This window comes from Cardiocondyla obscurior, linkage group LG01 (assembly GCF_019399895.1).
Source record: "Cardiocondyla obscurior isolate alpha-2009 linkage group LG01, Cobs3.1, whole genome shotgun sequence".
Classification (NCBI taxonomy): Eukaryota; Metazoa; Arthropoda; class Insecta; order Hymenoptera; family Formicidae; genus Cardiocondyla; species Cardiocondyla obscurior.
The window spans coordinates 8,455,308-8,482,563 of NC_091864.1; the positions used below are offsets into that span (position 1 = coordinate 8,455,308).

The 27,256-nt window shown below is 36.8% G+C and overlaps 5 protein-coding genes across 5 annotated transcripts; 3 read left to right on the plus strand and 2 right to left on the minus strand.

Moving 5' to 3' along the window:
• The first annotated feature begins 7,738 nt into the window (after positions 1-7,738).
• Idh3b (isocitrate dehydrogenase [NAD] subunit beta, mitochondrial) lies at positions 7,739-10,496 on the plus strand. The gene is made up of 6 exons (XM_070660565.1): positions 7,739-7,938; positions 8,518-8,577; positions 8,649-8,858; positions 9,082-9,473; positions 9,572-9,761; positions 9,895-10,496. The coding sequence occupies exons 1-6, from the start codon at positions 7,897-7,899 to the stop codon at positions 10,123-10,125; spliced, it is 1,125 nt and encodes a 374-aa protein (XP_070516666.1). The 5' UTR covers positions 7,739-7,896; the 3' UTR covers positions 10,126-10,496.
• Positions 10,497-10,672: 176 nt separating this feature from the next.
• Sec20 (vesicle transport protein Sec20) lies at positions 10,673-12,283 on the plus strand. The gene is made up of 3 exons (XM_070660697.1): positions 10,673-10,859; positions 11,017-11,431; positions 11,496-12,283. The coding sequence occupies exons 1-3, from the start codon at positions 10,779-10,781 to the stop codon at positions 11,681-11,683; spliced, it is 684 nt and encodes a 227-aa protein (XP_070516798.1). The 5' UTR covers positions 10,673-10,778; the 3' UTR covers positions 11,684-12,283.
• On the minus strand, positions 11,802-13,216 carry LOC139104909 (neuronal calcium sensor 1-like). Its single transcript, XM_070660685.1, has 4 exons — positions 13,083-13,216; positions 12,605-12,935; positions 12,296-12,494; positions 11,802-11,925 (listed from the first exon to the last, which is right to left on the minus strand). The coding sequence occupies exons 1-4, from the start codon at positions 13,201-13,203 to the stop codon at positions 11,878-11,880; spliced, it is 699 nt and encodes a 232-aa protein (XP_070516786.1). The 5' UTR covers positions 13,204-13,216; the 3' UTR covers positions 11,802-11,877.
• A 4,066-nt stretch (positions 13,217-17,282) lies between these two features.
• On the minus strand, positions 17,283-24,730 carry Vps15 (vacuolar protein sorting 15). Its single transcript, XM_070660231.1, has 17 exons — positions 24,539-24,730; positions 24,138-24,318; positions 23,908-24,051; positions 23,649-23,803; positions 23,393-23,583; positions 22,580-23,322; positions 22,122-22,430; positions 21,620-22,003; positions 21,224-21,550; positions 20,784-21,110; positions 20,525-20,690; positions 20,310-20,423; positions 20,027-20,219; positions 19,755-19,920; positions 19,407-19,677; positions 18,964-19,294; positions 17,283-18,875 (listed from the first exon to the last, which is right to left on the minus strand). The coding sequence occupies exons 1-17, from the start codon at positions 24,628-24,630 to the stop codon at positions 18,659-18,661; spliced, it is 4,311 nt and encodes a 1,436-aa protein (XP_070516332.1). The 5' UTR covers positions 24,631-24,730; the 3' UTR covers positions 17,283-18,658.
• A 98-nt stretch (positions 24,731-24,828) lies between these two features.
• Positions 24,829-27,256, plus strand: Epsiloncop (coatomer subunit epsilon). Its single transcript, XM_070660578.1, has 3 exons — positions 24,829-25,104; positions 25,453-25,944; positions 26,057-27,256. The coding sequence occupies exons 1-3, from the start codon at positions 25,006-25,008 to the stop codon at positions 26,363-26,365; spliced, it is 900 nt and encodes a 299-aa protein (XP_070516679.1). The 5' UTR covers positions 24,829-25,005; the 3' UTR covers positions 26,366-27,256.

The following is a 27,256-nucleotide window of genomic DNA, read 5'->3' on the forward strand; positions in this document are numbered from 1 at the left end:
GCCCTTCAAAACGAGCTTTCGATCAGACCCATACGACGCCTGTGGACCGAGATATTAACGATCAAAGTTTTTCGAAAATGTGAAATACGAACCAGAAGAGCTAGGCTATTGCGCTTTTTTTTGTTCGACGCGGGCTTTCAAGCCCTTCAAAACGAGCTTCGATCAGACCCTACGACGCCTGTGGACCGAGATATTAACGATCAAAGTTTTTCGGAAAATGTGAAATATCTCGCGAACCAGAAGAGCTAGGCTATTGCGCTTTTTTTGTTCGACGCGGGCTTTCAAGCCCTTCAAAACGAGCTTTCGATCAGACCCCTACGACGCCTGTGGACCGAGATATTAACGATCAAAGTTTTTCGGAAAATGTGAAATATCTCGCGAACCAGAAGAGCTAGGCTATTGCGCTTTTTTTGTTCGACGCGGGCTTTCAAGCCCTTCAAAACGAGCTTTCGATCAGACCCCTACGACGCCTGTGGACCGAGATATTAACGATCAAAGTTTTTCGAAAAATGTGAAATATCTCGCGAACCAGAAGAGCTAGGTTGCGCTTTTTTGTTCACGCGGGCTTTCAAGCCCTTCAAAACGAGCTTTCGATCAGACCCCTACGACGCCTGTGGACCGAGATATTAACGATCAAAGTATTTCGGAAAATGTGAAATATCTCGCGAACCAAAAGGGCTAGGCTATTGCGCTTTTTTTTGTTCGACGCGGGCTTTCAAGCCCTTCGAAACGAGCTTTCGATCAGACCCCTACGACGCCTGTGGACCGAGATATTAACGATCAAAGTTTTTCGGAAAATGTATATTCGCGAACCAGAAGAGCTAGGCTATTGCGCTTTTTTGTTCGAGGGCTTTCAAGCCCTTCAAAACGAGCTTTCGATCAGACCCCTACGACGCCTGTGGACCGAGATATTAACGATCAAAGTTTTTCGGAAAATGTGAAATATCTCGCGAACCAGAAGAGCTAGGCTATTGCGCTTTTTTTGTTCGACGCGGGCTTTCAAGCCCTTCAAAACGAGTTGATCAGACCCTACGACGCCTGTGGACCGAGATATTAACGATCAAAGTTTTTCGGAAAATGTGAAATATCTCGCGAACCAGAAGAGCTAGGCTATTGCGCTTTTTTTTGTTCGACGCGGGCTTCCAAACCCTTCAAAACGAGTTTTCGATCAGATTCCTACGACGCCTGTGGACCGAGATATTTACGATCAAAGTTTTTCGGAAAATGTGAAATATCTCGCGAACCAGAAGAGCTAGGCTATTGCGCTTTTTTTGTTCGACGCGGGCTTTCAAGCCCTTCAAAACGAGCTTTCGATCAGACCCCTACGACGCCTGTGGACCGAGATATTAACGATCAAAGTTTTTCGGAAAATGTAAAATATCTCGCGAACCAGAAGAGCTAGGCTATTGCGCTTTTTTTTGTTCGACGCGGGCTTCCAAACCCTTCAAAACGAGCTTTCGATCAGATTCCTACGACGCCTGTGGACCGAGATATTTACGATCAAAGTTTTTCGGAAAATGTGAAATATCTCGCGAACCAGAAGAGCTAAGCTATTGCGCTTTTTTTTGTTCGACGCGGGCTTTCAAGCCCTTCAAAACGAGCTTTCGATCAGACCCCTACGACGCCTGTGGACCGAGATATTAACGATCAAAGTTTTTCGGAAAATGTAAAATATCTCGCGAACCAGAAGAGCTAGGCTATTGCGCTTTTTTTTTTGTTCGCGGGCTTCCAAGCCTTTCAAAACGAGCTGATCAGACCCCTACGACGCCTGTGGACCGAGATATTAACGATCAAAGTTTTTCGGAAATGTGAAATATCTCGCGAACCAAAAGAGCTAGGCTATTGCGCTTTTTTTTTTTTTTGTTCGACGCGGGCTTTTTCCTTCAAAACGAGCTTTCGATCAGACCCCACGACGCCTGTGGACCGAGATATTAACGATCGTTTTCGGAAATGTGAAATATCTCGCGAACCAGAAGAGCTAGGCTATTGCGCTTTTTTGTTCGACGCGGGCTTTCAAGCCCTTCAAAACGAGCTTTCGATCAGACCCTACGACGCCAGGACCGAGATATTAACGATCAAAGTTTTTCGGAAAATGTGAAATATCTCGCGAACCAGAAGAGCTAGGCTATTGCGCTTTTTTGTTCGACGCGGGCCAAGCCCTTCAAAACGAGCTTTCGATCAGACCCCTACGACGCCTGTGGACCGAGATATTAACGATCAAAGTTTTTCGGAAAATGTGAAATATCTCGCGAACCAGAAGAGCTAGGCTATTGCGCTTTTTTTTGTTCGACGCGGGCTTTCAAACCCTTCAAAACGAGTTTTCGATCAGATTCCTACGACGCCTGGGACCGAGATATTTACGATCAAAGTTTTTCGAAAATGTGAAATATCTCGCGAACCAGAAGAGCTAGGCTATTGCGCTTTTTTGTTCGACGCGCTTTCAAGCCCTTCAAAACGAGCTTTCGATCAGATCCCTACGACGCCTGTGGACCGAGATATTAACGATCAAAGTTTTTCGGAAAATGTAAAATATCTCGCGAACCAGAAGAGCTAGGCTATTGCGCTTTTTTTTGTTCGACGCGGGCTTCCAAACCCTTCAAAACGAGCTTTCGATCAGATTCCTACGATTTCGTGGACCGAGATATTTACGATCAAAGTTTTTCGGAAAATGTGAAATATCTCGCGAACCAGAAGAGCTGTTTACGCGCTTTTTTGTTCGACGCGGGCTTTCAAGCCTCAAAACGAGCTTTCGATCAGACCCCTACGACGCCTGTGGACCGAGATATTAACGATCAAAGTTTTTCGGAAATGTAAAATATTGCGAACCAGAAGAGCTAGGCTATTGCGCTTTTTTTTGTTCGACGCGGGCTTCCAAACCTTTCAAAACGAGCTGGATCAGACCCTACGACGCCTGTGGACCGAGATATTAACGATCAAAGTTTTTCGAAAATGTGAAATATCTCGCGAACCAAAAGAGCTGGGCTATTGCGCTTGTTCGACGCGGGCTTTTCAAGCCCTTCAAAACGAGCTTTCGATCAGACCCCTACGACGCCTAGACCGAGATATTAACGATCAAGTTTTCGGAAAATGCAAAATATCTGCGAACCAGAAGAGCTAGGCTATTGCGCTTTGTTCGACGCGGGCTTTCAAGCCCTTCAAACGAGCTTTCGATCAGACCCCTACGACGCCTGTGGACCGAGATATTAACGATCAAAGTTTTTCGAAAATTTGAAATATCTCGCGAACCAGAGCTAGGCTATTGCGCTTTTTTGTTCGACGCGGGCTTTCGCTTCTTCAAACGAGCTGATCGAAAATCGAAAAAAATTTTTGAAAATTCCGACCACGTGACGTCGTGCGGTGACGTCAGCAGATGCCCACGTGACCATTTTCGGCGTCCTACCCCCTCCAGGGGCGGAGATATTGACGAAAAACGAAAAAATTTTTTAAAATCTGACCACGTGACGTCGTGCGGTGACGTCAGCAGATGCCCACGTGACTATTTTCGGCGCCCTATCTCCTCCAGGGGCGGAGATATTGACGAAAAACGAAAAAAAAATTTTTGAAAATCTGACCACGTGACGTCGTGCGGTGACGTCAGCAGATGCCCACGTGACCATTTTCGGCGCCCTACCTCCTCCAGGGGCGGAGATATTGACGAAAAACGAAAAAAAAATTTTTGAAAATTCGACCAGTCGTGCGGTGATCAGCAGATTGCCCACGTGACCATTTTCGGCGCCTTACCCCCTCCAGGGGCGGAGATATTGACGAAAAACGAAAAATAAATTTTTGAAAATCTGACCACGTGACGTCGTGCGGTGACGTCAGCAGATGCCCACGTGACCATTTTCGGCGCCTTACTTCCTCCAGGGGCGGAGATATTGACGAAAAACGAAAAATAAATTTTTGAAAATCTGACCACGTGACGTCGTGCGGTGACGTCAGCAGATGCCCACGTGACCATTTTCGGCGTCCTACTTTTTCCAAGAGCGGAGATATTGACGGTCCCGTACGTTTTTCATGGCTGAAAGCAATCCGTGAAAGAGAGTAACTTCGTAAAGGACGATTATTTGCAAAAATAGATCATGTCAAAGCCTCATCAAACAGACAGCAGCGAAGGATTCAGATATGCCGGGTCGAACTGCCAATGAACCAGTGAAGTATCCGCCCTCATCCATTCGACGATGCACGTTTTTGTCGCAGCCGTGAGAGCTGTCGCAGGAAGGCCGGGCAGAGCTGGGCCATCGATACAGGTGCCTAAACAGCGCAGACGCTGCACGAAAAATTTTCTGTGACGGCATCTTAAATCTTCTGATCTTTGAAACGGTTTGCCGTGGAGCAAGCGATCGTGCTATTCAGTAATCACGCGTGCTTAATGAGGCAACGATCAGCACCTTTGTTTTGTCGTTGCTTATATGCTCATTTTGTAGGTAGGAGCTGAATCTGTGATAATTATCACAGATTCGTTTCACACTAACACGTTTCGAGTTATAAGATGAGAGTAAGAAATATAAACTTAACAGTAAAATAAAAAGATTTTATAATGATTTTATAATTAAATACGCGTAATTGCGGAGCGATTAACGACGCGCTGTCCGGCACGTTCCACGAGGCTCCAAATCAGACCGACCGTCAGAGATTTCTTGGCGCGTACAGAGAAAGATTTCGATTGCGAACGAGTTATAAATTTATTAGAATTTTTGCCGATGGTGTATCGGTGAAACGCGCTTAATGCGGTAGCTATTATGCGATAACTCAATCTCACGTTTCTTGATTAAACGAACGCCATCGATCGGATCGTTTATTGTTAATGAGCGATCGTAAATTTCTACATATAATTTAATTAGCGGGGGTTCGTTTACACCGCGTATCTGAAAATCACTCGCGCGTGCTGGTCACTAAAGCTCTATTTGACTTTACGATATCGCGGATGAGAAGCGACATGTCTAATTTTTATTCACAATAATCGTCGAAATAATTGAGTGGCTTTTTGCAAGTTATCACTCGCTTTCTACGGATTAACTTATTGTAAAACTGCGAACTCTCTTTTTCTTATACCGACAAATGTCTAAATAATTGCCTTTACGAGTATGCTTCGCGGGAAAAAATTGTCCATAGCCGGTTAAATTATTTTCTTTTTGAATATTAAACAAACCATGCGCACGCTTTGCATCCGCTATTTTTCAAAAGTTTGTTGTCAGCGGAATGAACGGCGCCAAAAAAGTGCGCATAACGGTAAAAATAAACGGGTCGCAATACAAAATTTTTCACACTCATTGGACACTCGCGGTATCATCCCCATGCCGACCAATTACAACCCTTCTCTTATCACCTGATAGGTGGGAACGTTTTTTCCCTAGTGCGCCAATTAATTACCCCCAACATAAGTACCGTTATCGACCGCGCTACCCTCATTTCGCGCCTAAATGTAGTCGGGAACGGATGTGTAAAGGGGGGATAACTGTTCTCTACCGGAGTTCAAGTTTAAGTTCACGGTCACTTCGATGAGTCAGCGCCTTGAGGAGTAATAATTAAATAAAAGTTTCATCGACGATACATCAAGATACATCAAGATACATCAAGATACATCATATTTCTTTTGTCAAGATCGAGGATTTAACGGAAGCGTCGTGGACTATCCTGCGAGCGATCTAATGCGCGGTGAATATTATGTGAGCGAGTGTGAGTGTGAGCGTACAGTTTTGCGTTTTTGTATATTATACGGGGTGTTGTGTTTAAGTTATTATAAAACAAGGTCGCTTTTCTCGTGATCGGAATATTGTTTCGCGCTCTCGGGTTATAATTCGCGTTTTCAATTTATTTTTTAATTGATCGTTGTACAGCTCGGAGTATTAGTCGGTCCCTCGCGGAGTGTCGTTTTCTGTTTCGTTAGCCGTGACTGATAGTGCGTGCGCTACTGCACGCAATTCGGGAAATTGGCATCTGCTGCTTGAGATTCGCGTTACGCCGGATTGTGTGACGCGTATTTTAGTAGTTTTATAAGTCCTATTCGAACAATTTTTCCTTGTTTTATAATAATTTAAACTAAGTATGAGTGATATTGTAATAAAATGCGCGGTGAATATGAGTCATAGTGTTATGAAGTGCGCGGTGAATATTATGTGAGCGAGTGTGAGTGTGAGCGTACAGTTTTGCGTTTTTGTATATTATACGGGGTGTTGTGTTTAAGTTATTATAAAACAAGGTCGCTTTTCTCGTGATCGGAATATTGTTTCGCGCTCTCGGGTTATAATTCGCGTTTTCAATTTATTTTTAATTGATCGTTGTACAGCCCGGAGTATTCGTCGGTCCCTCGCGGAGTGTCGTTTTCTGTTTCGTTAGCCGTGACTGATAGTGCGTGCGCTACTGCACGGGAAATTGGCATCTGCTGCTTGAGATTCGCGTTACGCCGGATTGTGTGACGCGTATTTTAGTAGTTTTATAAGTCCTATTCGAACAATTTTTCCTTGTTTTATAATAATTTAAACTAAGTATGAGTGATATTGTAATAAAATGCGCGGTGAATATGAGTCATAGTGTTATGAAGTGCGCGGTGAATATTATGTGAGCGAGTGTGAGTGTGAGCGTACAGTTTTGCGTTTTTGTATATTATACGGGGTGTTGTGTTTAAGTTATTATAAAACAAGGTCGCTTTTCTCGTGATCGGAATATTGTTTCGCGCTCTCGGGTTATAATTCGCGTTTTCAATTTATTTTTAATTGATCGTTGTACAGCCCGGAGTATTCGTCGGTCTCTCGCGGAGTGTCGTTTCTGTTTCGTTAGCCGTGACTGATAGTGCGTGCGCTACTGCACGCAATTCGGGAAATTGGCATCTGCTGCTTGAGATTCGCGTTACGCCGGATTGTGTGACGCGTATTTTAGTAGTTTTATAAGTCCTATTCGAACAATTTTTCCTTGTTTTATAATAATTTAAACTAAGTATGAGTGATATTGTAATAAAATGCGCGGTGAATATGAGTCATAGTGTTATGAAGTGCGCGGTGAATATTATGTGAGCGAGTGTGAGTGTGAGCGTACAGTTTTGCGTTTTTGTATATTATACGGGGTGTTGTGTTTAAGTTATTATAAAACAAGGTCGCTTTTCTCGTGATCGGAATATTGTTTCGCGCTCTCGGGTTATAATTCGCGTTTTCAATTTATTTTTAATTGATCGTTGTACAGCCCGGAGTATTCGTCGGTCTCTCGCGGAGTGTCGTTTTCTGTTTCGTTAGCCGTGACTGATAGTGCGTGCGCTACTGCACGCAATTCGGGAAATTGGCATCTGCTGCTTGAGATTCGCGTTACGCCGGATTGTGCGACGCGTATTTTAGTAGTTTTAAAGTCCTATTCGAACAATTTTTCCTTGTTTTATAATAATTTAAACTAGGTATGAGTGATGTGTAGAATGCATAAAAAATTTTTAACCACACCGGTTGTACTTGCAGAAAATATGAAAAGTATATACAACCGACAGTCCGCAGTCTGTTTAAGTGGGACGGAAAATTTTTGTTGCATTTTACATTAAAAATTTATATTATATTATATCTTGAAAATGTCGGATTTCGTACTACTTAAAATTATTTAAGACTCCGCGATGTTACCGAGAAGCGGATCTGCGATATCTTAGCCGACAACGTCACGAAAGAACAGGACAGACAGTGTATAGGTCTGGCCTGTTCTTCTATCCGACGGCAGCTGAAACGCTGGCTTCACGCGGACGAGCCTCTGTATCTGCATGCGTGGAAGCCGCGATTCCGAGTTGGGTTCTCTGCGTCCGAGGCATTAGCAGGCGCTACGGGCACACACGGACACGGCATTGTGCTTAGTGTGCGTATGTTGCCCGTCTAAAATCTGCGACCACTGGTTACAAGCAGTCGGCGCTCAGCTCAGTCGTGAAAGATGGCTTTGCTAGCGAGAAACATCTGTAAGGCACTCTCCCAGGTAATCACCAATTACTTTTTTTTTTCCGAAGTCCCATTGCTTATACCTACGAAGTACGAATGGGAGCGACGTTAATTTTGTTATAAATAATGCAGTCACTCTGTCGGGATCGTCGAAGACGACGACCGCTAGGGCATCATGTTTAAGTGTCTTTATCGTGATATTTTTATCCAATGTGCAAACCGCGTGTCAAAAACGCAAGCTTACTCCTCGTTGCCACGCACATTTTCTACATTTGCTCAAATACGCGAATTGGTATAATGTCGAACGGAGCTCTTGCCGCGTGTCATTAGATTTTAATGGAGCGGTCCTATTATTCATTGAAAAAAAATAAGCGGGTCCTGGTTATGCAAGAGGGAGCAAAGTGTTGACGAAAAGTGCGTCAAGCTGAATCAAGAGCAGGGCTAATTAACTCCAGTTAATTGTAACAATCTTGTTCAGATTTTCTGAAAAAAAAAGATCACATGTGAAACAATTGCTACTTTGAATTCTTTATATAATTATACATATGTTTGTAACATGCATATTAATTTAGATTAATATATTCAATAAATGATAATTCTTACTTTATGCTTGCAGGCTGCTCAAAAGAGCACTGCTAGAGCGCTGCATGTAGGGACAATAAGACAACAAGAAACTGTAAGTATAATGTATTTTTTATTTTTTTTTTATTGATAATCAATTAAATGTGCAATTGTTATTTTTTTTAGGGAGTTGAACAAGAAGGAAAGTTGAAATGTACCTTAATACCAGGGGATGGTGTTGGACCGGAACTTGTGGTTGCTGTCCAAAGTGTTTTCAAAGCAGCAGATGTCCCGGTTGAATTTGAACCTTATTTCTTGTCCGAAGTAAATCCAACCTTGAGTGCTCCTCTGGATCAAGTCTCCAACAGTATTGCTAGAAACCGAGTTTGTTTAAAGGTCCAATTACATATTACATATTTTCTAATACTAACAATATATTTAATGGTTTTATTTTATGTACACAATTTAATTTATGAAACATGTCATTTGATACTCGTAACAAATTATATATTTTAATAATATAAAAATAATTTTATCAAAGCAAACTGTAAGTTTAAAAAAAATGTGACTGCTTGACGACTATAATTTTAACAGAAATGTAAATTATTTTATATTACAGGGGATCTTAGCAACTCCAGATCATTCTATGACAGGAGAGTTGCAGACCTTAAACATGAAATTACGTAAGAGCCTGGACCTGTATTCGAACGTTGTGCACGTGAAATCTTTACCGGGGGTCAGATCACGTCATCAAAATGTAGATTGTGTCATCATCAGAGAACAAACAGAAGGCGAGTATTCTGCGTTGGAACACGAATCTGTTAAAGGGGTGGTCGAGTGCCTGAAAATTGTGACTGCCGCTAAGAGCCAAAGAATTGCGAAATTTGCCTTCGATTATGCCGTAAAAAATAATCGCAAGAAAGTCACGTGTGTTCACAAGGCTAATATAATGAAACTCGGTGATGGACTTTTCCTCAGATCGTGTCAAGAAATTGCTAAATTGTATCCAAGGTACTAGAATTTTTTATGTCTCTTTTGATTGACTGCTATAAACATTTATTATAAAATTATTGCATTATACTTTATATTTCTATTTTTTAACGAAACAGAATTACGTTTGAAACGATGATTGTCGACAATTGTACCATGCAGATGGTTTCTAATCCACATCAGTTTGACGTTATGGTAATGCCGAATTTGTACGGAAATATTGTGGATAATCTTGCTTCCGGATTAGTCGGTGGTGCCGGAGTCGTCGCAGGTGCTAGTTATAGCGCTGAGTGTGTCGTCTTTGAACCGGTAACATATCTGATCTTATTTTATTTCTACAAAATTAAAACTATATTTAATATTAAATAGATAATAAAAAAAAAGCTTTACAACTTAACACGGCATTTTGAAACATATGTTACAAGGATCTGTATTTTTCAAGGGTGCGAGGCACACGTATTCCGAAGCGGTTGGTAAGAACGTTGCGAATCCAACGGCGATGTTGCTATGTGCAGTGAAACTCTTGAACCACTCAAATCTCAAACGTTATGGCGAGCAAATTCGGGAAGCATTGAATCGCGTGCTGAACGATGGGAAGGTGCTCACGAAGGATTTAGGTGGTCAAAGTTCAACAACTGAATTCACTGCCGCTGTGATAAATAGCCTGCGCTAACGATAATTTTATGTGGAAAAAAAAAAACCGTAGGCCTTGCGTTGCAAGCCCATTTTCGTCTGAAATCACGACTGTGTGAATTGTAGTACTGTGCCCACTATTGGGTATATTTAACTCGTACATAATTATGATTATAAAAGTTGTAAAATTTTGCCATTTTAGAAATGAGTATAATGAAGCAAGTTTTTAATTAGTAATATTTCATATGCTCATATTCTACAAACGGAAAAAAGTCCCAAAGTTTTTTGCAGTCGTCAAATCGCAAAAACCCGACTGCAATGCTGTAATTAGCTGTGTAATAAACCAAAATAGATAAAATTGTATTATATATCTATACGTAATAATAAATTACATTGATAATCCTATTAAAATGTCATAATCTTTCCTTATATCACATAATAAAAAATAATAATACCGACAGTAATATTTTTCTCACGTTTTATAATAATCTTTAAAATGTTTTATCACAGAAATTCAACTGGAGCTATAGCGGCACTTAACGTTTGGTGGATTCCACGTGTTCATTGACAGCTTGGCAGTCTTGTTAGTATGTAGCATCAGCTGATCGGGATTTTCACTTACATATCGTGCATATGTGTACGTTCGTCGTTTAAACAAAAAATATCGGAGAAGTGAAACAACTCACATTATCAATGAATCCTGATAATTACGCAGTGGAATTAATACATCAGGATATCGTTAAACATCAGCTTCAAGTGAACGCTTTGATACAAGTAAATATGTATTACGGTTTTACACAAAATATAACCTCATTTCAATGTTGATCCATAACAAGATTACGTTAAAAGTAGCGAAAAAAATATTGCGAATTATATTACAATAAGTTTAATCGATGATTTACGTTTAATAAATTGCCTGTTCATTGCAAAGGACATACAGCAATGTAGCGGGCCGATGGAAGTACTGGATGAACTCAATGCGGAAGGTAGAGCCAAGATAGCAGTTTTAAAACTCTCAATAGAGCATCTAGTATCCGTCGCCGAAACCGAGACGAATGAAAAGAAGAAAACGGAGCTGTTGTCTGCCGTGAGCAGTTACAAGGAACAGCTAAACACTTCCTTGGCAGCCTTTCGTAAAGCCAACGTCGTCAGCGCTTGTGTCATCGACAAATTAGCAAGAGAGAATCTGTTCTCTGTATCGGAGGAGCGTCAAAATGCTCTTCGTAGACGGCATGACAAGCAGAGCTTAACGAATGCATCTAGCCAGGTAACAGACAAACTGTTTAACATCTCCAGGCAACTGGCCGAAACGACTCAAAGAAGCGCCGACACGCTGGATACTCTGTGTATGTATCCTATGCCATTGCTAGATAACGAGTGCTGCAATTCAACAGATCGTTCTTGTTTCAGTGATGTCTTCAGATAAGGTCGGCGATACCAAAGATGAACTGGAACATCAACAGCAAGCTATAGTGCAATCAGGAAAATTGTTAGGAAAATACGGTAGACGAGAAGTCACTGATAAAGTACTACTTGCATTGGCATTTGCTTTTTTCCTCGCCTGCGTGTTCTACATTCTACAAAAAAGGTTGTTTTAAACATGTGTGAAGTGCTTAAAATGATATCAAACTGTCTACATACTGCAAATGGAAGAAAAGGAAGTAATGTGATATATTACGTTTTTTTTTTTTTTTTTTTTACAAAGAATCAAAAAGGTCAGAGGTTAAATTTTTATTAATATTTAATAGTTTTATGAATTATTTTCATTAATCTTAAGATTATTTTCATTCCGTCACCAGATATTGTTAAATAAAAACAACTGGTTGCATATAATAGCATCCTGTAAAAAAAAAAAATTAAATTAATAGAATTTGTATTCATATACAGAATGTCTCATAGTACAGTCGATCTCATCGACAAGTTATACCTATTCCCAAAAAAGTGATAGTTTACTATGGAACATCCTGTATACATTTTATATTCACTTTTTATTTTTAAAATGTATCTTATTGTGCTGAATTTTATCACTAGAAGGTATAAAAAGCCTAATTAATTTTTAATTAATTTTCGTATAAATATTTATATTAGTAATATAAAAAGTAATATAGTTTTCTATTATAAAGAAAGTCCGATTAAAGATTATGTTAATCAAGGACCTTCTAGCGTTAAATACAAATAACGTTATTTTTACAGTGGGATTAGTCTCGTACATTTTTACAACTGCTCATGAACTCCTCTCTCGAAACTATGCCGTCTCTATCCGTATCCATCTTTTCAAAGAACCTGTCCACATGTTTGTTAATCATAGATTGAACAGTCTGCGTGTTCTGTACCATTTCATAAATCGCAGACATTATGACTAACATTTCCTGTCTTGTGATACAACCGTCACCATTCAGATCGTAAAATCTAATAAGAAATAAGGGAACGTATATTACACTCGTTATTATGTCGTAATCATCAATTCAGAAACGATCTGCATATTATTAATAAAAACACTGTGGACGAAATAAACTCACTCGAATATCCAGGAAAGTTTCTGGTCTACATTGCCATTGACAATCATCGTCAAGGCTTTAAGAAGATCGTTGAAACTGACAATACCATCGCCGTCTCGGTCGACACTGTTAAACACGATTTGTGCGTATTTAGCCGGATCACCAAGTGGAAATAATTTAGCGTATGCGGGTTTTAAGTCACCGGATGTCACGCATCCTTTGGGACACAACTGCTTGAAGGTGCGATATAATTTGCGAATCTCATCTTTAGAAAACCCGGTGCGCCAGGTCAAAATAGACAACTGCTCGGGAAAGATATACGAAGAATGTTTCTCGTCCTCCAAAATATTTTCTACAAGAAAGGTGTGTGATCAAATTATGTAATATATAATAATATTATATTTTTAACTTTATCGAAACATTCTGCGATTTAATTTATTTCATATAATTTTAAAAGTTTTTACTTTAGCTGCATTACTTAAAAAAGTAGATTGATTACCAGTAATTTTTCGGATACTTGTTCTCATTTTCTTCAGACTACGCTGCATTTTCACGGAGAGGCTAGACCGGCGAAGAGATTCACAATTATCCTTATCGTCGACGTTGCTGTGATTTGACATTCGAAAGGACTCTGACAGACACGTGAGATCAGATAAGTCTGACAGCGATCAAGACTTTCCAGCGAATATCGGGCAGAACGAAGCTGATGGACGTGATGTAGTCGACTGCACCGAGCGGTTTTGATGAAGTCTGCAGTAGCCAAAATATTTAGACAATTTACCACGGCATGTCTGCAAATCTTAACAAGAAGTGACGTCCGAGCGTACGGATGTTTTTAGGCATCTCGAATGTCTTAACCATCGGTTCGTCTCCAATAGACTTCTTTTGCCTGGATCAATGATTAGGTATCTTTTGTAACGCAGCTGTGATCGTAGGTGTTTGCTAGTGATTCAAATTTTTTAAATTCTTACAATATTAATTATTTATTACCTGCCACAATTGTAACAAGAACAAGACGAAAGCTTAACTAGATCCGTTCAACGTCAGATCTGGTGCGTTCGAGGTAAATTCTTGGAAAAAGAAGGAGGTAAAAGCCGCAAACGCATCATCGAGAAAGCAGTTCTGGAATTATTTGCCAAAAATTCGTGGAAGAGAATTAGCAGAGGCATAAAAGCTTTCACGCAAAGCGGTTCGATCGCCACATATTCTCAAGTGTTGAAAACTTCCTCTACCTACAAAGTAATTTGAATCACTAGTTACGAGCACTAACAAAGCTATTTCTTAAATAGCTTTACCATTGCACATGTTTCTCGAATTTATCACGCACGGCGTCGGGCTTGTATAAAAGTATTTCTAAATGCAACGTAGACATAAGTGGGTACAGGTGATTTTACAACGATCCAATTTCGTTACTTTTTTTTTCTTTTTTTTAATAGCGCTACCTTAAATTAAATTAAACTTCATAAAATAAGATAATAAAAAAATTGCTCGTCCATTGCGAGCGTCCGTGTGTAAAATAGGCAGACTTTCTCTGCCAAACGCTATTAATAGTCGGCCAAACTGGAAACTGACTATTACGATAATAGGAAATTGGTAGCGCAAATCGAGTCGTTATTTAATGTTCCATAATTGGAAAACTCGCCCTTTCGTGAAAAGATTCGTCCGAAAAATGTAAGGACAGTTGTGTGCAATTGTAAATGCAAAGCGATCGACCTCGTTTGCAATTTCCAAATCATACTTGATAAGTGGATTTATCAATTCGTAGAATGATATCCTATAAGGCAATTCGAGTTATTTGTTTATGTATAACCCAGTTTTTTTATGCTACATACAGTCCGTTATTACGTGATTAAAGATTGATTACCACCATCTTGTAGGTTTCCTGTAAGAAGTTGCGTGCAATGAATGAGATTGAGAAAGACTTCACGTAAGATGACGAATAACGAACAGAAAAATGTTGCAGCCACTGCAAGAGTTAATTTGCACTGACATGGATTGATGCTGATTGCACGAGGTAAATTATCTCTTTCCATTCAAATGGAATTACAAGTTAAAAGGGAAACCATCGGATTACTGCACTATATTATCTCATCTTTAAAATAATTAATATAAACGATTATAACTATTAATTAAACATTAAATCGTTTCTTTTAAGTTTCTGTAAATTTAATTTGAAATTTTCTCTTGAACTTTTATATAATGAGGCAATCAAATGTGACTGAGAAGAGAGAAAGTAATACAAAAGTGATTTCTAGGTTCTTACTATTGAGAGATGATAAGCAACGTATTTACAAAAATATTTAAAGCATATAAAAAAAAATATTTTAAGGGTGAAAGAGCAACTTATGATCGTTTTACGGTGTGGAAAGTGTGTCAAGTTTGCCGATAAGATAATCCTGTCTCCAGTATCGCAAGCAACGTCCTTGGCATAATATTTGGATGTAAAACAACTCTCAATAAAGTTTGACGCCAGCGCGGAAGAACCAGACGTTAAGATAGAATATATCGCACACTGATCGTCAGACCACGTATTATAATGTAGGTCACGCGATTCTTTTCGCAATCTCGAAGGAAAAAAATCGCATACCGCGAAATTCACACAATGCGGGTGATCGAATGCACGCAACATGTAAGCACATGCCAATGGTGAGTTACGTATATAAAATTATTTTATGCAGAGCGTCAAATTTCGCGGATACGCCTACACCATGCGCAGCCGAAAGCGCGATCCATGAATTAAACATCGAATGCTAATCCAAGAGGAATCATGTACACGATCCGATCTAATAATCGCGATGCAGTCAACCGCTTCTACGTCTTCCGAGAACAGTTTTTCCTTTCTTCCTTCTTATGCTTCAAAGAGTCACGTGAAAATGTTATTATCATAAGATATAGCAGCATACCGGACAAATGAGTAATTATGATGGTATCAGTATCATATACATCTTTCCTGGATTCCCCGCAAACGATATTTCGTGTGTGGAATACGCGAGCGAGAGAGCGAATAACAGTTACGAATGTTGCATATAAATCGCTATAAACAATAGCCAGGACAGTGAAAAAGACCTTCCTCAAGTTCAAAAGCGCGCAAGTGGCTGCGTCATTTTGTCAGCACGTGCGGAATTCTAAATTGAGAAAATAATCGTGAAAAGACGGGATTTGCAGAAATATGAAGTCTTTCTGGTGACTTGATCACAATCATTTTACAGAAAAACAATAAAAGACCTAGAAAGTAATTATCGAGATAATGTAAGTCTTGATTATGAATATGAATTGGAAATATCACAAAACAAAGTGTATGTATTATGTTAAAAAAAAAAAAAACATAAATTTCAATGCTTAGTATTTTTCAGATAAATAATTTTGAAGTATCAAAAGAATCTAAAAATAATATAAAAATTCATAATTGAAAAAGCTAAAGACTGACTAAAAAACTGAATCTATGATTTAATAATATCAAATAAGGTTTATTAATTTAATCGTAACTTTGAATCTACATTTTTTCTTTTTTTTATAACTTTATATATGATCATGAAAGACTATCACATATTTTTATTAAAGTCGATCAAATACATACGCGCATTCAATATCCCGGGATCCTTCAGGCAATGCAGATTCATCATTAACTGTACGTTTTTCTGAGCGGTAGGGTGATAGGCCAGTGGTATATAAAACAGCGGCAAACATCCAGCATCTCTCCACTGCGGTAGCGTACTTGTTACAGTTGCTTGCGATTAGACAGCAGTCGATTCTACGCTCTAGCACTTTGTAGAGGTGATCTTAATCATTTTTCATTGCACAATTAAAAAATTATATAGTACGATTAGCGAGACGAATTTTCAAAAAAATAAAAAAACACGTGCCGCTATTAATTCTGCAATTCAGAAAGTGTGAAAGTTGCGATAAGAAAAGATTGAGCCCGTGACGCAACGATGTTTTCATTATATGGTTTTTTGGTGCGTGAACGCGCGTTGTCCTTGTTTTTAATCTACTTTGGTGTATTACTACGTGCGCCGCGACACTTGTCAGAAGTGGTATAATCGTTAATCCCAATAGAACTGTCTTTATTTGCAGAACATTCACTTGGTGCTACTATAGATCCTGTACTATCACGGATGTTAGAAAGATTGAAGAAAAAACTGAATAATGTAAGAAAAATAATAATCTTTTCAATTACTTCAAAACATAATACTAATTTCAATTACAATGAGAATCAGATAATTAAAAAAAAATTAATGTATAACAAATTAAAATTCATTATAAATGTTGAATAATGTGAAACTAAATATAACTAACTAAATATATTTAAAAAATAAAAAAAATTACTCTTTTCAGATTATCACAAGAATATTATCCGCTAGATTATGACTGGAGTTTTTAAAAGATATTAAAATGAAGTCAATTATTCTGCTATTACTACTGGTGAGTTCTGTTTTTTGTATACCTTGGCTAGATTTGTGGTTTCCTCAGCAATCTTCGTATTATAACCGGAATATTGGATACTATGAAAACGGTCCGTATTATCGTCAAAGTAGAGGTGGTAAGGAACGCTGGAAACAGATCTGTAAAACTATAAATCCAGATGCATACGCATTTCCAGGACGTGTGCCTTATCCCGCCGCGCCTGTTTGTCCATGGTAAAGGCCATATTTCGTTGAATGGTTGATCTATCGTGCCAAATGTAAATAAAAACGTTACGTTAAAAATATGAATTTATTGTAACAATATAGCTTTAGACAGTATACGTCCACCGGTTATGAGTATTTCAGTCAATGTTGCGTGTACGTATGTGCCCGTGTGTGACAATACTAGCAAACTAGTATACATAAACATTCGTGATTACATGCAACTACTTATACGTTCACCATGTAAAATACGAAGCAAAAAAAAAAAGAAATTATTCGCGCATTGCGTTTTTCGCGAATTTCATCACTCTTCACTTCTCGGCCCGTATTCGCACTTGCATTGAATTAAAAAAAATAAAATTTGTTTTAATCCCAGAAAGTAACTTTGTATTAAAATAAAAAAATGGTATAAAAATAATTCCGAAAATCAAGTTAAAAGCTAAACAATATAGCTTATAAATTATTTTATCGTGTATATATGTAAATGTTTCACTGTACTGTAAAGTTATTTTGCACTTATGCAATTTTTATGCAACTTTCTTGCCTTCCAATGTTAAATTTATAGTGCGCATACGAACCTATGAAATATTCTAATTCAAATTAAATCACCTCAAAGGCTTGTTTATCGATTTATGTAACATTGATATTCTAAAATCGTCAATCTGTCTAATATACACGAGTAATATCCCGAACTCTTTTTTTTCTTCCTACATATAAAAATAAGTTATGTACATTATGTATGTTACATTACAATATAAAGTTACGTTCAAGTTTTTAAAAAAATGCACGCTCCCACAGCGCTATTGTAATCATCAATAGTCTTAAATATAATGTATATTACATGCTTTATGTACAATTCAAGATCACAGAGTTCGTACAGCACGGCGATTTTGTGCGTACGTTGATGCTTATGGTTTAAGAAAGATAAAAGCCATTTTAAACAAATTGAATAATATAAATACAGTTTAAATTTAAAAAAAAAAAAAAAAAGAATGATGTTTATCTATGGTTAATTTGTAAAATTATATCTATAAGATTTTTTCAAAGTCATAAATATGAACGAATCAGGAAATATATTTCATTTTTCATAGAACTAACTTTTCTTTTATACAGTGATAAATATGATACCGTCAAGACTTGTCCTCAGTAATGATCATCGAGTTAAAAAAATATAATTAGTAATTTTTGCCGAAATGGGATATTCTGGTATCATAATTATACTGGCATCACAATTTTTTCACGCGACTGTCTTTAAATAAATTCTATTACGATCACTGTCTGGCATCGCCATTTAGCGATAATTTACCTGAAGAATTCTAGAATAACTTATTTCTTACTTGGATCACAATGATTTCGTTATTACTGGGGATAAATTCCACATTGCACTGGTAAAACCTTTTGCCGTTCGTACGAGAAACATTGGAAACGTACTTAAATATGAAAAGAATAATCATTTCCAGACTTGTATCAGGCCGTCCGTGCTCCCGGTAAGAATGCAAGTTTTTGACATCGCCACGGCGGAGATTGTATCATGTTGTCCAGAGGGTGGAGTCTCGGGACCGCTCTCCTCCATGTTTCTTCCTCTTGTATCACTTCCAGACAACGGATTAGAATCATCATCTACTAATACTTCTTGTACAACATTCGTTCCGTCTATCAAACGTAAACTGTAAACAGAAAAATAATATATATATATTTATATATGTATGTATCATTATACAGTTATATACATATATATTTATATTAATTACTTACTCATATGCTAATGAATTTGGCGTGAGAATATCGTTAGCAGCAGGCAAAGCAACGTAGGATGCAATAGGTCTATTAAAATCCCAAAAACGTAATCGCATATCAGTTCCGCCAGCCAAAAGAAAACCTGAACAATCGATGCATCCGGCGTACATAGCACACACTGTGTGACCAGTTTGAGTCCGGCTCAAAGGTGGAGCATTTGAGGCCCATAGAACCATTTGTCGATGATCAGTCTCTAGATTCCACATTGAGATTTCATTATTACCTTGCACCGCCGAGATTATCCATGAATTCTCAGTTGGATGTGTAATCACTTTTCGCACTCTGGCACCTAAAAGATATTTTAAGTATAATAAAATGACATCATTGAAACAATGATTGAAAGTATTTTAAGTGACATTAATTGCCGTAAAATAATATAAAATAATATTGACGAGATCTACCTGTTGGATGCTTGATACTTGTTATCGGTAGTTGAAATCTCAAGTCCCAACAAGTATGGATACCCGAACTTGTACCGAGAGTTAACCATTGCTGATGACTGTTTACGCAAAATGACGTGATAACTCCGTGCTTTAAATCGTTTTCCAAACGCCAAATAGTACCGGGACATCGCAGGTCCCAACCTACCAGCGATCCGTATAACGAGGCGTACACAAGAACTGATTGTGATCCAAAATCTAGATACTGAATATCGACAGCACTTCCTTCTTCCTGTTACATCAGTTGCGAGGATTGTTTTTAATATTCGTAAATATAAAATTTTTATTATTATAGAAATCTTTAATTACCTGGCAATCTAATTGACGTGTGCCGATCAAGCTCATTTTACTGGAGTTTGGCTCAATCCGAAGTACAAATACTGTTCCAGATGTACTTGCCGAGCTTGCTAAAGATTGTCCCTGGTCGCATACAGTTAAACCAACCAGAGGACCTCCTCTATGCATATACGTTTGTCTGCAAAAAAAATCACAAAATTAATACAATGTAATCCGAAATTTTTAATTAAAAATGTATCAAAATATATTCAACATTTAATTGTTCTGGGAAAGAAAAGCAATACCTAGAACGATTAGCTATATTTCGTCCCTCCATTTTACTGGCATCCCAAATCTTAATGCATCCATCAGAGGAACTACTCGCAAAAAGGCTAGTATCCGGTATTGAAACTAATTTATTCACTGCAGCTCGATGCTCATGAAGATGTGCAACAGGAATTCCTCGGGGCCTCCAATCTTTTGGCAGTGATGACGAACCTTTTAGCCAACATCAATAATAAATAAAACAGGATATAATATTTATTTAGCATTATGTAATTTATCAAAAAAACAAAGATTTAATTTTACCAGCTTCGCAAGCGATATTATTAGCCCAACGTTTCGCTCTTAATACAGCTGCGTGTTGCTCTTGCTTTCGATATGTTAATTGCCGCACTTCTAATCGGCAAGGTGCACACCTATCTGCAAAATTTTTATAATTATTTAACAATATTTTTAACAATTTTATAAAAGACAAAAATTACAAATTATTATTTTGTTACTTGCATATTAATTTCACTTACATTGTATGTAAGACCGTTCATGAAGCGAATGGTCATTCATAAGAGAATTTATACTAGTCATATCTGATAAGCAATGATGCGGAGATAAATGAATATCTCCGCTGTGTATGCTTTGGCTAGGACTGCCGCTGCTTCCAGTCATATCTGACATTTTAACGATAGCGTGCTGTTGCAGTAATATAAAAATAATTATTGTAAAAAATATAATTGGCAGAATATTAAAAAAAACTTTCAATTAATTATTAATTTATTGTAATACCTGAGTGTTATCTTGAGCTGCAAACATCGTGCGCCATTCTTGATTCATCGTTGCGTATGTTCCGGTCTCCGATGTTCTTCGATCCAATCTTTTAAAGGGCGGTAGAGTTAAGTCCCCCTTAGTATCGGGATATAATACGACGACATGATGCCTTATTCTATCTCTTACTAGACTTAGTTCCAGCTTGCCATCTGCGGACTTGATAGCATTTTGCTTCGAGTCTGCAGAATTGCGATACTTGTTGATCTTCATTAAATGAGGTTTCATAATCAATAATTGATCCTCAACTGCTTCAGTCATCGATTCCGAACTTAATCGCCTAAAAAGCTAAAAAAAATATCTATAAATCTTTTTAAATTAAATCTTTTTTATAATTAAAATATTTTTCACACACAAAATTACTTTAAAAAAGAAAAACAAAATAATATAATCATACATACATTTCTTAAGGAGGTACTCATGTCGTTGTACTGTGACGGTACTACACCCGTTATGGCTTTTGCTCTGACTGCTTGCCTGTGTTCGAGCACTTGAAATAATTCCTCCACGTCATTATATTTCACTATAGAATCGTATACTATTCTAGATATGGGAGGAACGAGTGCCTCAAGCAATAAAATTTCTTTTTCTATTTGAATTAATGAATGCTTCAAATATGGCTGGAGCATTGTTTGAACTTTACATTGGACATCTACCACATTCAAAGTTCTTGCCGCTGCGGATATAAACCCGACAGTTGCATGACGTATCCAAAGATTAGGATGTACCTACAAAAAATAGTTGTGTAAATTAATTATATCAATATTTAAAATGCCTCTATCACGATGATAACATACCAGGAAGACCATAGTTTCTGATAATAATTGGTAGAGAGCTGATTTATGTAATAGACCCAATTCAGTAAGTGTTGCCATAGCATTTATGGCCTTTGTAGTTACGAATTCTTCAGGATCGGACAAACCTTGTTGTAAAAGTGGCATTAATATAGGGCTACTGTGCCAACCGACATACGCAGCCACGCCGACTATGCATTCAAAAAAAGAACCTCTTAATTCTTTATCCTCCTTGTCGTTTAAAAACGTGATAACGTGACTGAGTAAAATATCATTGGCTTTCTGTTTTCCGAAAAACACGCACAATTTATTTATTCCGTTCTCCATTAACGTTTGTTTGACTAAGTTTTGAGGATCTGTTAACAGCATGGAGACCGACTGTTGAACCTAGATAAAAAAATAAAGATAGAAAAAACATTATTAAAATAATTAAAAGTATTTTGGATGTAGTTCACTAAAAATGATATCAATTAGCTATTTTTATAAAATATAAAAGCATTTGTACCATTTCGTGTAAAGTTTGCAATTCGCTATCGTAACTGGGTTTTAGCCCTTCTTTGTTTCCCAAATTAGAAAGATGTGCATTTTCCAGATAACGCAAAGCGATATGTGCCAAATGCGCAATATTTTCTGCATAAGCTGCCCTAACAATAACTGCCTCGTCTTGAGTTATATGCGCTAATCCTGGTAAAATATATTCAGGAAATATGTTCACATCTGAAGATGGTATTGATTTTACAAGATGCAAACACTTGGTCAGAGTATGTATTGCTGATACTCTTACTCGCGGCGCCGAATCGTGAACCAGATGAAACTAAATAAAATTTTTTTAATATACACGTGTTAATAATATAAGAAATACAATTCAGTCATTTGGAAATTGTTTCCATCTTAGTTTAATAAATACAAATTCTTTCAATATATATTTCAAAAATTTTTTTTATAAAATACTTTAATACTTACGATATAGGGTAATATTCTATCAAGAATAGTCTCGTCAGAAACATTTTCAGCCAATTCCAATAATATCTCTAAACTGTGTAATTTAGACTGTGAATGATGCAATCCTCTTATGCAAGATGTAACAAGTTGAGTTATAATAACGAGTCCTTCTAAATTTTCACTCGAGGTAGAAATTGATTTCTTGGATTCTGCATTGCATGTTTGTTTATGATTTTCAGACAATTTAACATCTAATTCCGTATCTACTTGAATATCACTGCCAGTATCTTGCGTTGTGCTTTTCATGTCAGTTTGATTTAAATCGGTTTTATCAGAACTCTGATCACTGTCGACTTCTACCATGGTATTTTCTTCGCTATGCCCAGAATCATCCTTAATTGATTCTACATTATTTTCATATTGACTAGATTTTGTGGTTTCTGCAGGTTTTGTTTCATTTGTTTTTATCCGCTCACTTTCTTCAGTCTTTAATATACTTATAATATTGCCAATGTCCTTTTTCAATCGCATTATTTTTTCATCCGGCGATAAAATGGGAGCAGCAGAGAAAATAAGCATGTAAGATTGCAAGAAGGAATAAAAGTATTCTGGAAACACAGTGCCACGAGTTTGAGCGAGATATATCTCTGCGCTTTTTCTATTTGCCGGATTTCTCTCTAGCATAGAACTAAGCAGCTCACGTATTCCTTGATCGTCTATACTGTCCAAGTGCTTGCTTACAGAATATTCATTGTTTCTATATGCTGAATATATTAATACAATATTAATATAATTTAAATTAATTTTTACTTCATATTTAATTTTTAAGTTTACCTAAAAGTTGTGAAAAATCGAACGGTGGATGTCCTTCATTATACAATTCTGTTAAAGCACAGCCTGCAGAAAAGATGTCCATCATGGGATGCAAGTCACCTGTTTTTACTTCTTGTTCAGGTAATAACAATGTATTGCTCAATTCTGAAGATAGTGTTTTCACAAATCGTTCGGGTGCTATGTAGCATGTTCTATAAATGTTAAATATTTCATTAAACAGAAAAAAAACATAATTTTAGTAAAATAAAAATATTACCTTCTCCTAGAAGTATCAAAAAAATACGAAAAATCTGCAGGATTATCTTCTGGTAAATATGTTGGCTTAAAACTAGCAAAATCTGTGAGTAATACCCAGTTCCAACTAGTTATCATAATATTTTCTAATTTTATGTCACCATGACAAACACCAAACTATAGTAAAAAAAAGTTATTTTTTTAAATTAAAATAATCAATTTAAATAATTTTTTTTACATTTCTATTTTTTTTTTTTTTTTTTAATTATTTTAACATGTACCTTATGGGCTTGGTTAAGGGCATACAATACTTGGAAAGTAATCCACTTTTTCTCAATACTTGTTAAAAATGGCCTAGTACTGATCCGGTCATAAAGGGAATATTTTACATATTCTCGCATTATTGAACCTGCTTTTTCTGTAAGCTGATCCAAGCATGTAATTAATTTTAATTGTACTCAATTAAGCATATATTTTTAAACTGTTTTTATACTTTATTTACAATACTTACAATCATTCGTTGAAATGGTAGGCAGTTAACAGCTGAGGCTAGCTTTGATCTGATTTCCTCTAGCTTATCCTTATAAGTAGATAATGGCAATGTTGGATCATGAATTGCGAACACTTTTACAACTATCAGACCCTCCAAACTGCGAGCCCGAGCCACTTTAAAGAATCTAGTACTTCCTAAACTGCAAATGACAAGTTTTGCAAGTTAATAAATTGTTCACGTAAATAATTTCTATTTATCCGAAAGGTTACTTTTAAGTATAGAAAATCTTAAAGAATTACAGGCTGTTTTTATTATAAGATACTATTCAAGCATGTGGCCGAGTACTCTTGACAGTACCTAATTTTACAGAGCACATACACTTGCGAGAGGGAGGACAAGATTTTGATTGAGTTACTTACTTCACGTCGAATAATAAATCGCTGTGATCCGTCAAGTAATGTTCAACCGGAAATATTTGGCTGGGCGCAATGCCCACTAATTGATTGCCCATTTTCGCTACGACGACGAAAGTTTAGATAAAAGCGATACGCTCACTTGTCGACATCCATTTTTCCCAATTTTTCGCATGTTACGGCTACAATGCCGCCAACTCTGTAATAAATTCCGTAACTCAAAGAACGCATCTAGGGTGCGTTCCGTTATTTACTGCAAGCCTGAGTGTGGGTGCGCTCCGTTTTAGTGCACTTTCACACTTCTGTAAGATTGTAAAACTGAACGTACCACTACTGCGGGTGCTCCGGTTGCTCTGGCTGCTCCGGCTGATCATAGTAGCCGCAACAGGAACTACGGGACCTACAGGAAGGTGCATACAAGAGGCTAGGCTAAGGCCAGCTCAGGCCGAAACAACGCGACAATAAGTAACAAGATGTCACGTCAGCAGGACTTCAACGATCTCCTCAGCTTGCGAAATCAATTTTATATCGGCAACTATCAGCAATGTATCAACGAAGCACAGAAACTTAAGGTGAAAATTATTCCATTTCAATTGTGACGTTTTAGAAATACAAATGTCATAATACATCTGTTTGAATTTTCAATATAGGTGCTAACTATTTCTTTCCTTATCATTGCTATTTCTAATAAGTGCTCGTTTATTTTATTAATGTCTATTATATCAGTTTTTTTTTATTACACTACATAAAAAAAAATAGAACTTTAGTTAATATTAAATGTCCAGATTTTTAAAAAGTTAATAAAAATAAGTAATGCTCTTTGATTGAACTTTTTCTCGTATTAAGTTTTAATAATATATTGTTTAATTTGCAAAATTAACTCTTTTACATTTGTACAAATTAACTTTTATTTTTTTCAGACATCTATTCCAGACATTGCTATACAGCGTGATGGCTTCCTTTATCGTGCATACATAGCACAAAGAAAGTTTCGTGTGGTACTAGATGAGATCAACAGTTCATCTCCAGTAGATTTGCAACCTCTGAGAACCTTAGCAGACTATTTCGCCAATCCACATCGTCGGGAGGCTATAATAGCAGAACTAGATAAAGAAACCAAAACTATAAGTTACGATCGATATAATCTCTTAATAGTGGCTGCAACCATTTACTATCATGAGAAAAATCTGGAGGATGCCCATCGAGTAACATGTAACTCTGACCATTTGGAGTTAATGGCACTGACATTGCAGATATATCTCAAGATGGATCGTCTTGATCTGGCTCGTAAGGAGTTTAAGGATATGCAAGAAAAAAATGATGACGATATTTTGACTCAGCTTGCTCAGGCATGGTTAAACATTAGTTGTGGTGGTGACAAACTGTTGCAAGATGCTTATTATATTTTTCAGGTGAGAAAATAAATTTTTATTTACCTTAAAATTACTTAATAAATTTTTTTAACTAATAATAATACTTAATAAATTTTTTAATTAAATTTTTTAAAATTATGAATTATTTTAGGAAATGATCGATAAATATTCCAGCACAAGCATGTTGCTAAATGGCCAGGCTACTTGTTTTATAGGGCAGGCGAAATATGAAGAAGCAGAAACGGCTTTGCAGGAAGCTCTCGATAAAGATAGTAATAATCCAGACACATTGATTAATATGATTGTTCTTTCGCAACATATGGGCAAACCACCAGAAGTAGCAAATCGTTACTTAAGCCAATTAAAGGATTCTCATTTAGAGCATCCTTTTGTCAAGGAATACTTGCAGAAAGAAATAGAATTCCATAGACTTAAAGAACAATATTCATCTTCTGTTTGAGTAACTTTTATGAAATTATGACATTCAGTGGAATAAGATCAATCAGGTATTGATAATGAATGGATTTAAGTGGATGAAACAAGTTTGATTTTTGAACGTGTCTAATGAAAAAGGCTTCTCTTTAGCTGTTAACTTCTCTTCCAAAACTGAAATATTTAGATAGATCCAATAGTTCGCAGTACATTTCAGATCTTCAATAATTGAAAAGTATATAAAATTATTGTTTTATTTTTGTTGAGAACAAGTCAAAATTTAATATATAATATTAACTCTTAAACTTTCAAAAACACATAGAATGATATTACATATATATTTTAACTATAATCATTTAAGTTATTTTTCGTAAAATAGAACTCGTAACTTTTGTGAATAGATACATTTTATTTGTAGAATATATTGCTCTTCAATATTGAAATATTTTGTTTCTATATAAAATTAGATATATGTATTGATAAAAAGAAATAGGTATATCAAAGTTACACGGATAATGAAAATGTTTGGAACTGCAAAATGCGTGATTAAAAGAGTTATCCATTTTATCCTAAATGTTACACTTTCACTACATAATCACAAAAATATGGCTGCCATTTTATAAAACTACAACTTATCGAAATTAGAGACAGTCTCGTGTATCTCTGCGGAAGCAGAGCTACTTTGCTCAGAGATTTCAGGTTTCTATGCTGAAACATAGAGAAGAAGCATCTTTTCATGAAATATTCGTATCGCCAATTGTAAATGTAGACAAAACAAGTATAAGCGAAATATTAAAGTAAAATACTTCGTACATTATAAATACACAAAAATTGGAAAATGTCTTTTTTAATTTGCAAATTATCCTTTAATATTTTTAAATATCTTTATTATGAAAATAAATCGTTAATGACTTATTAA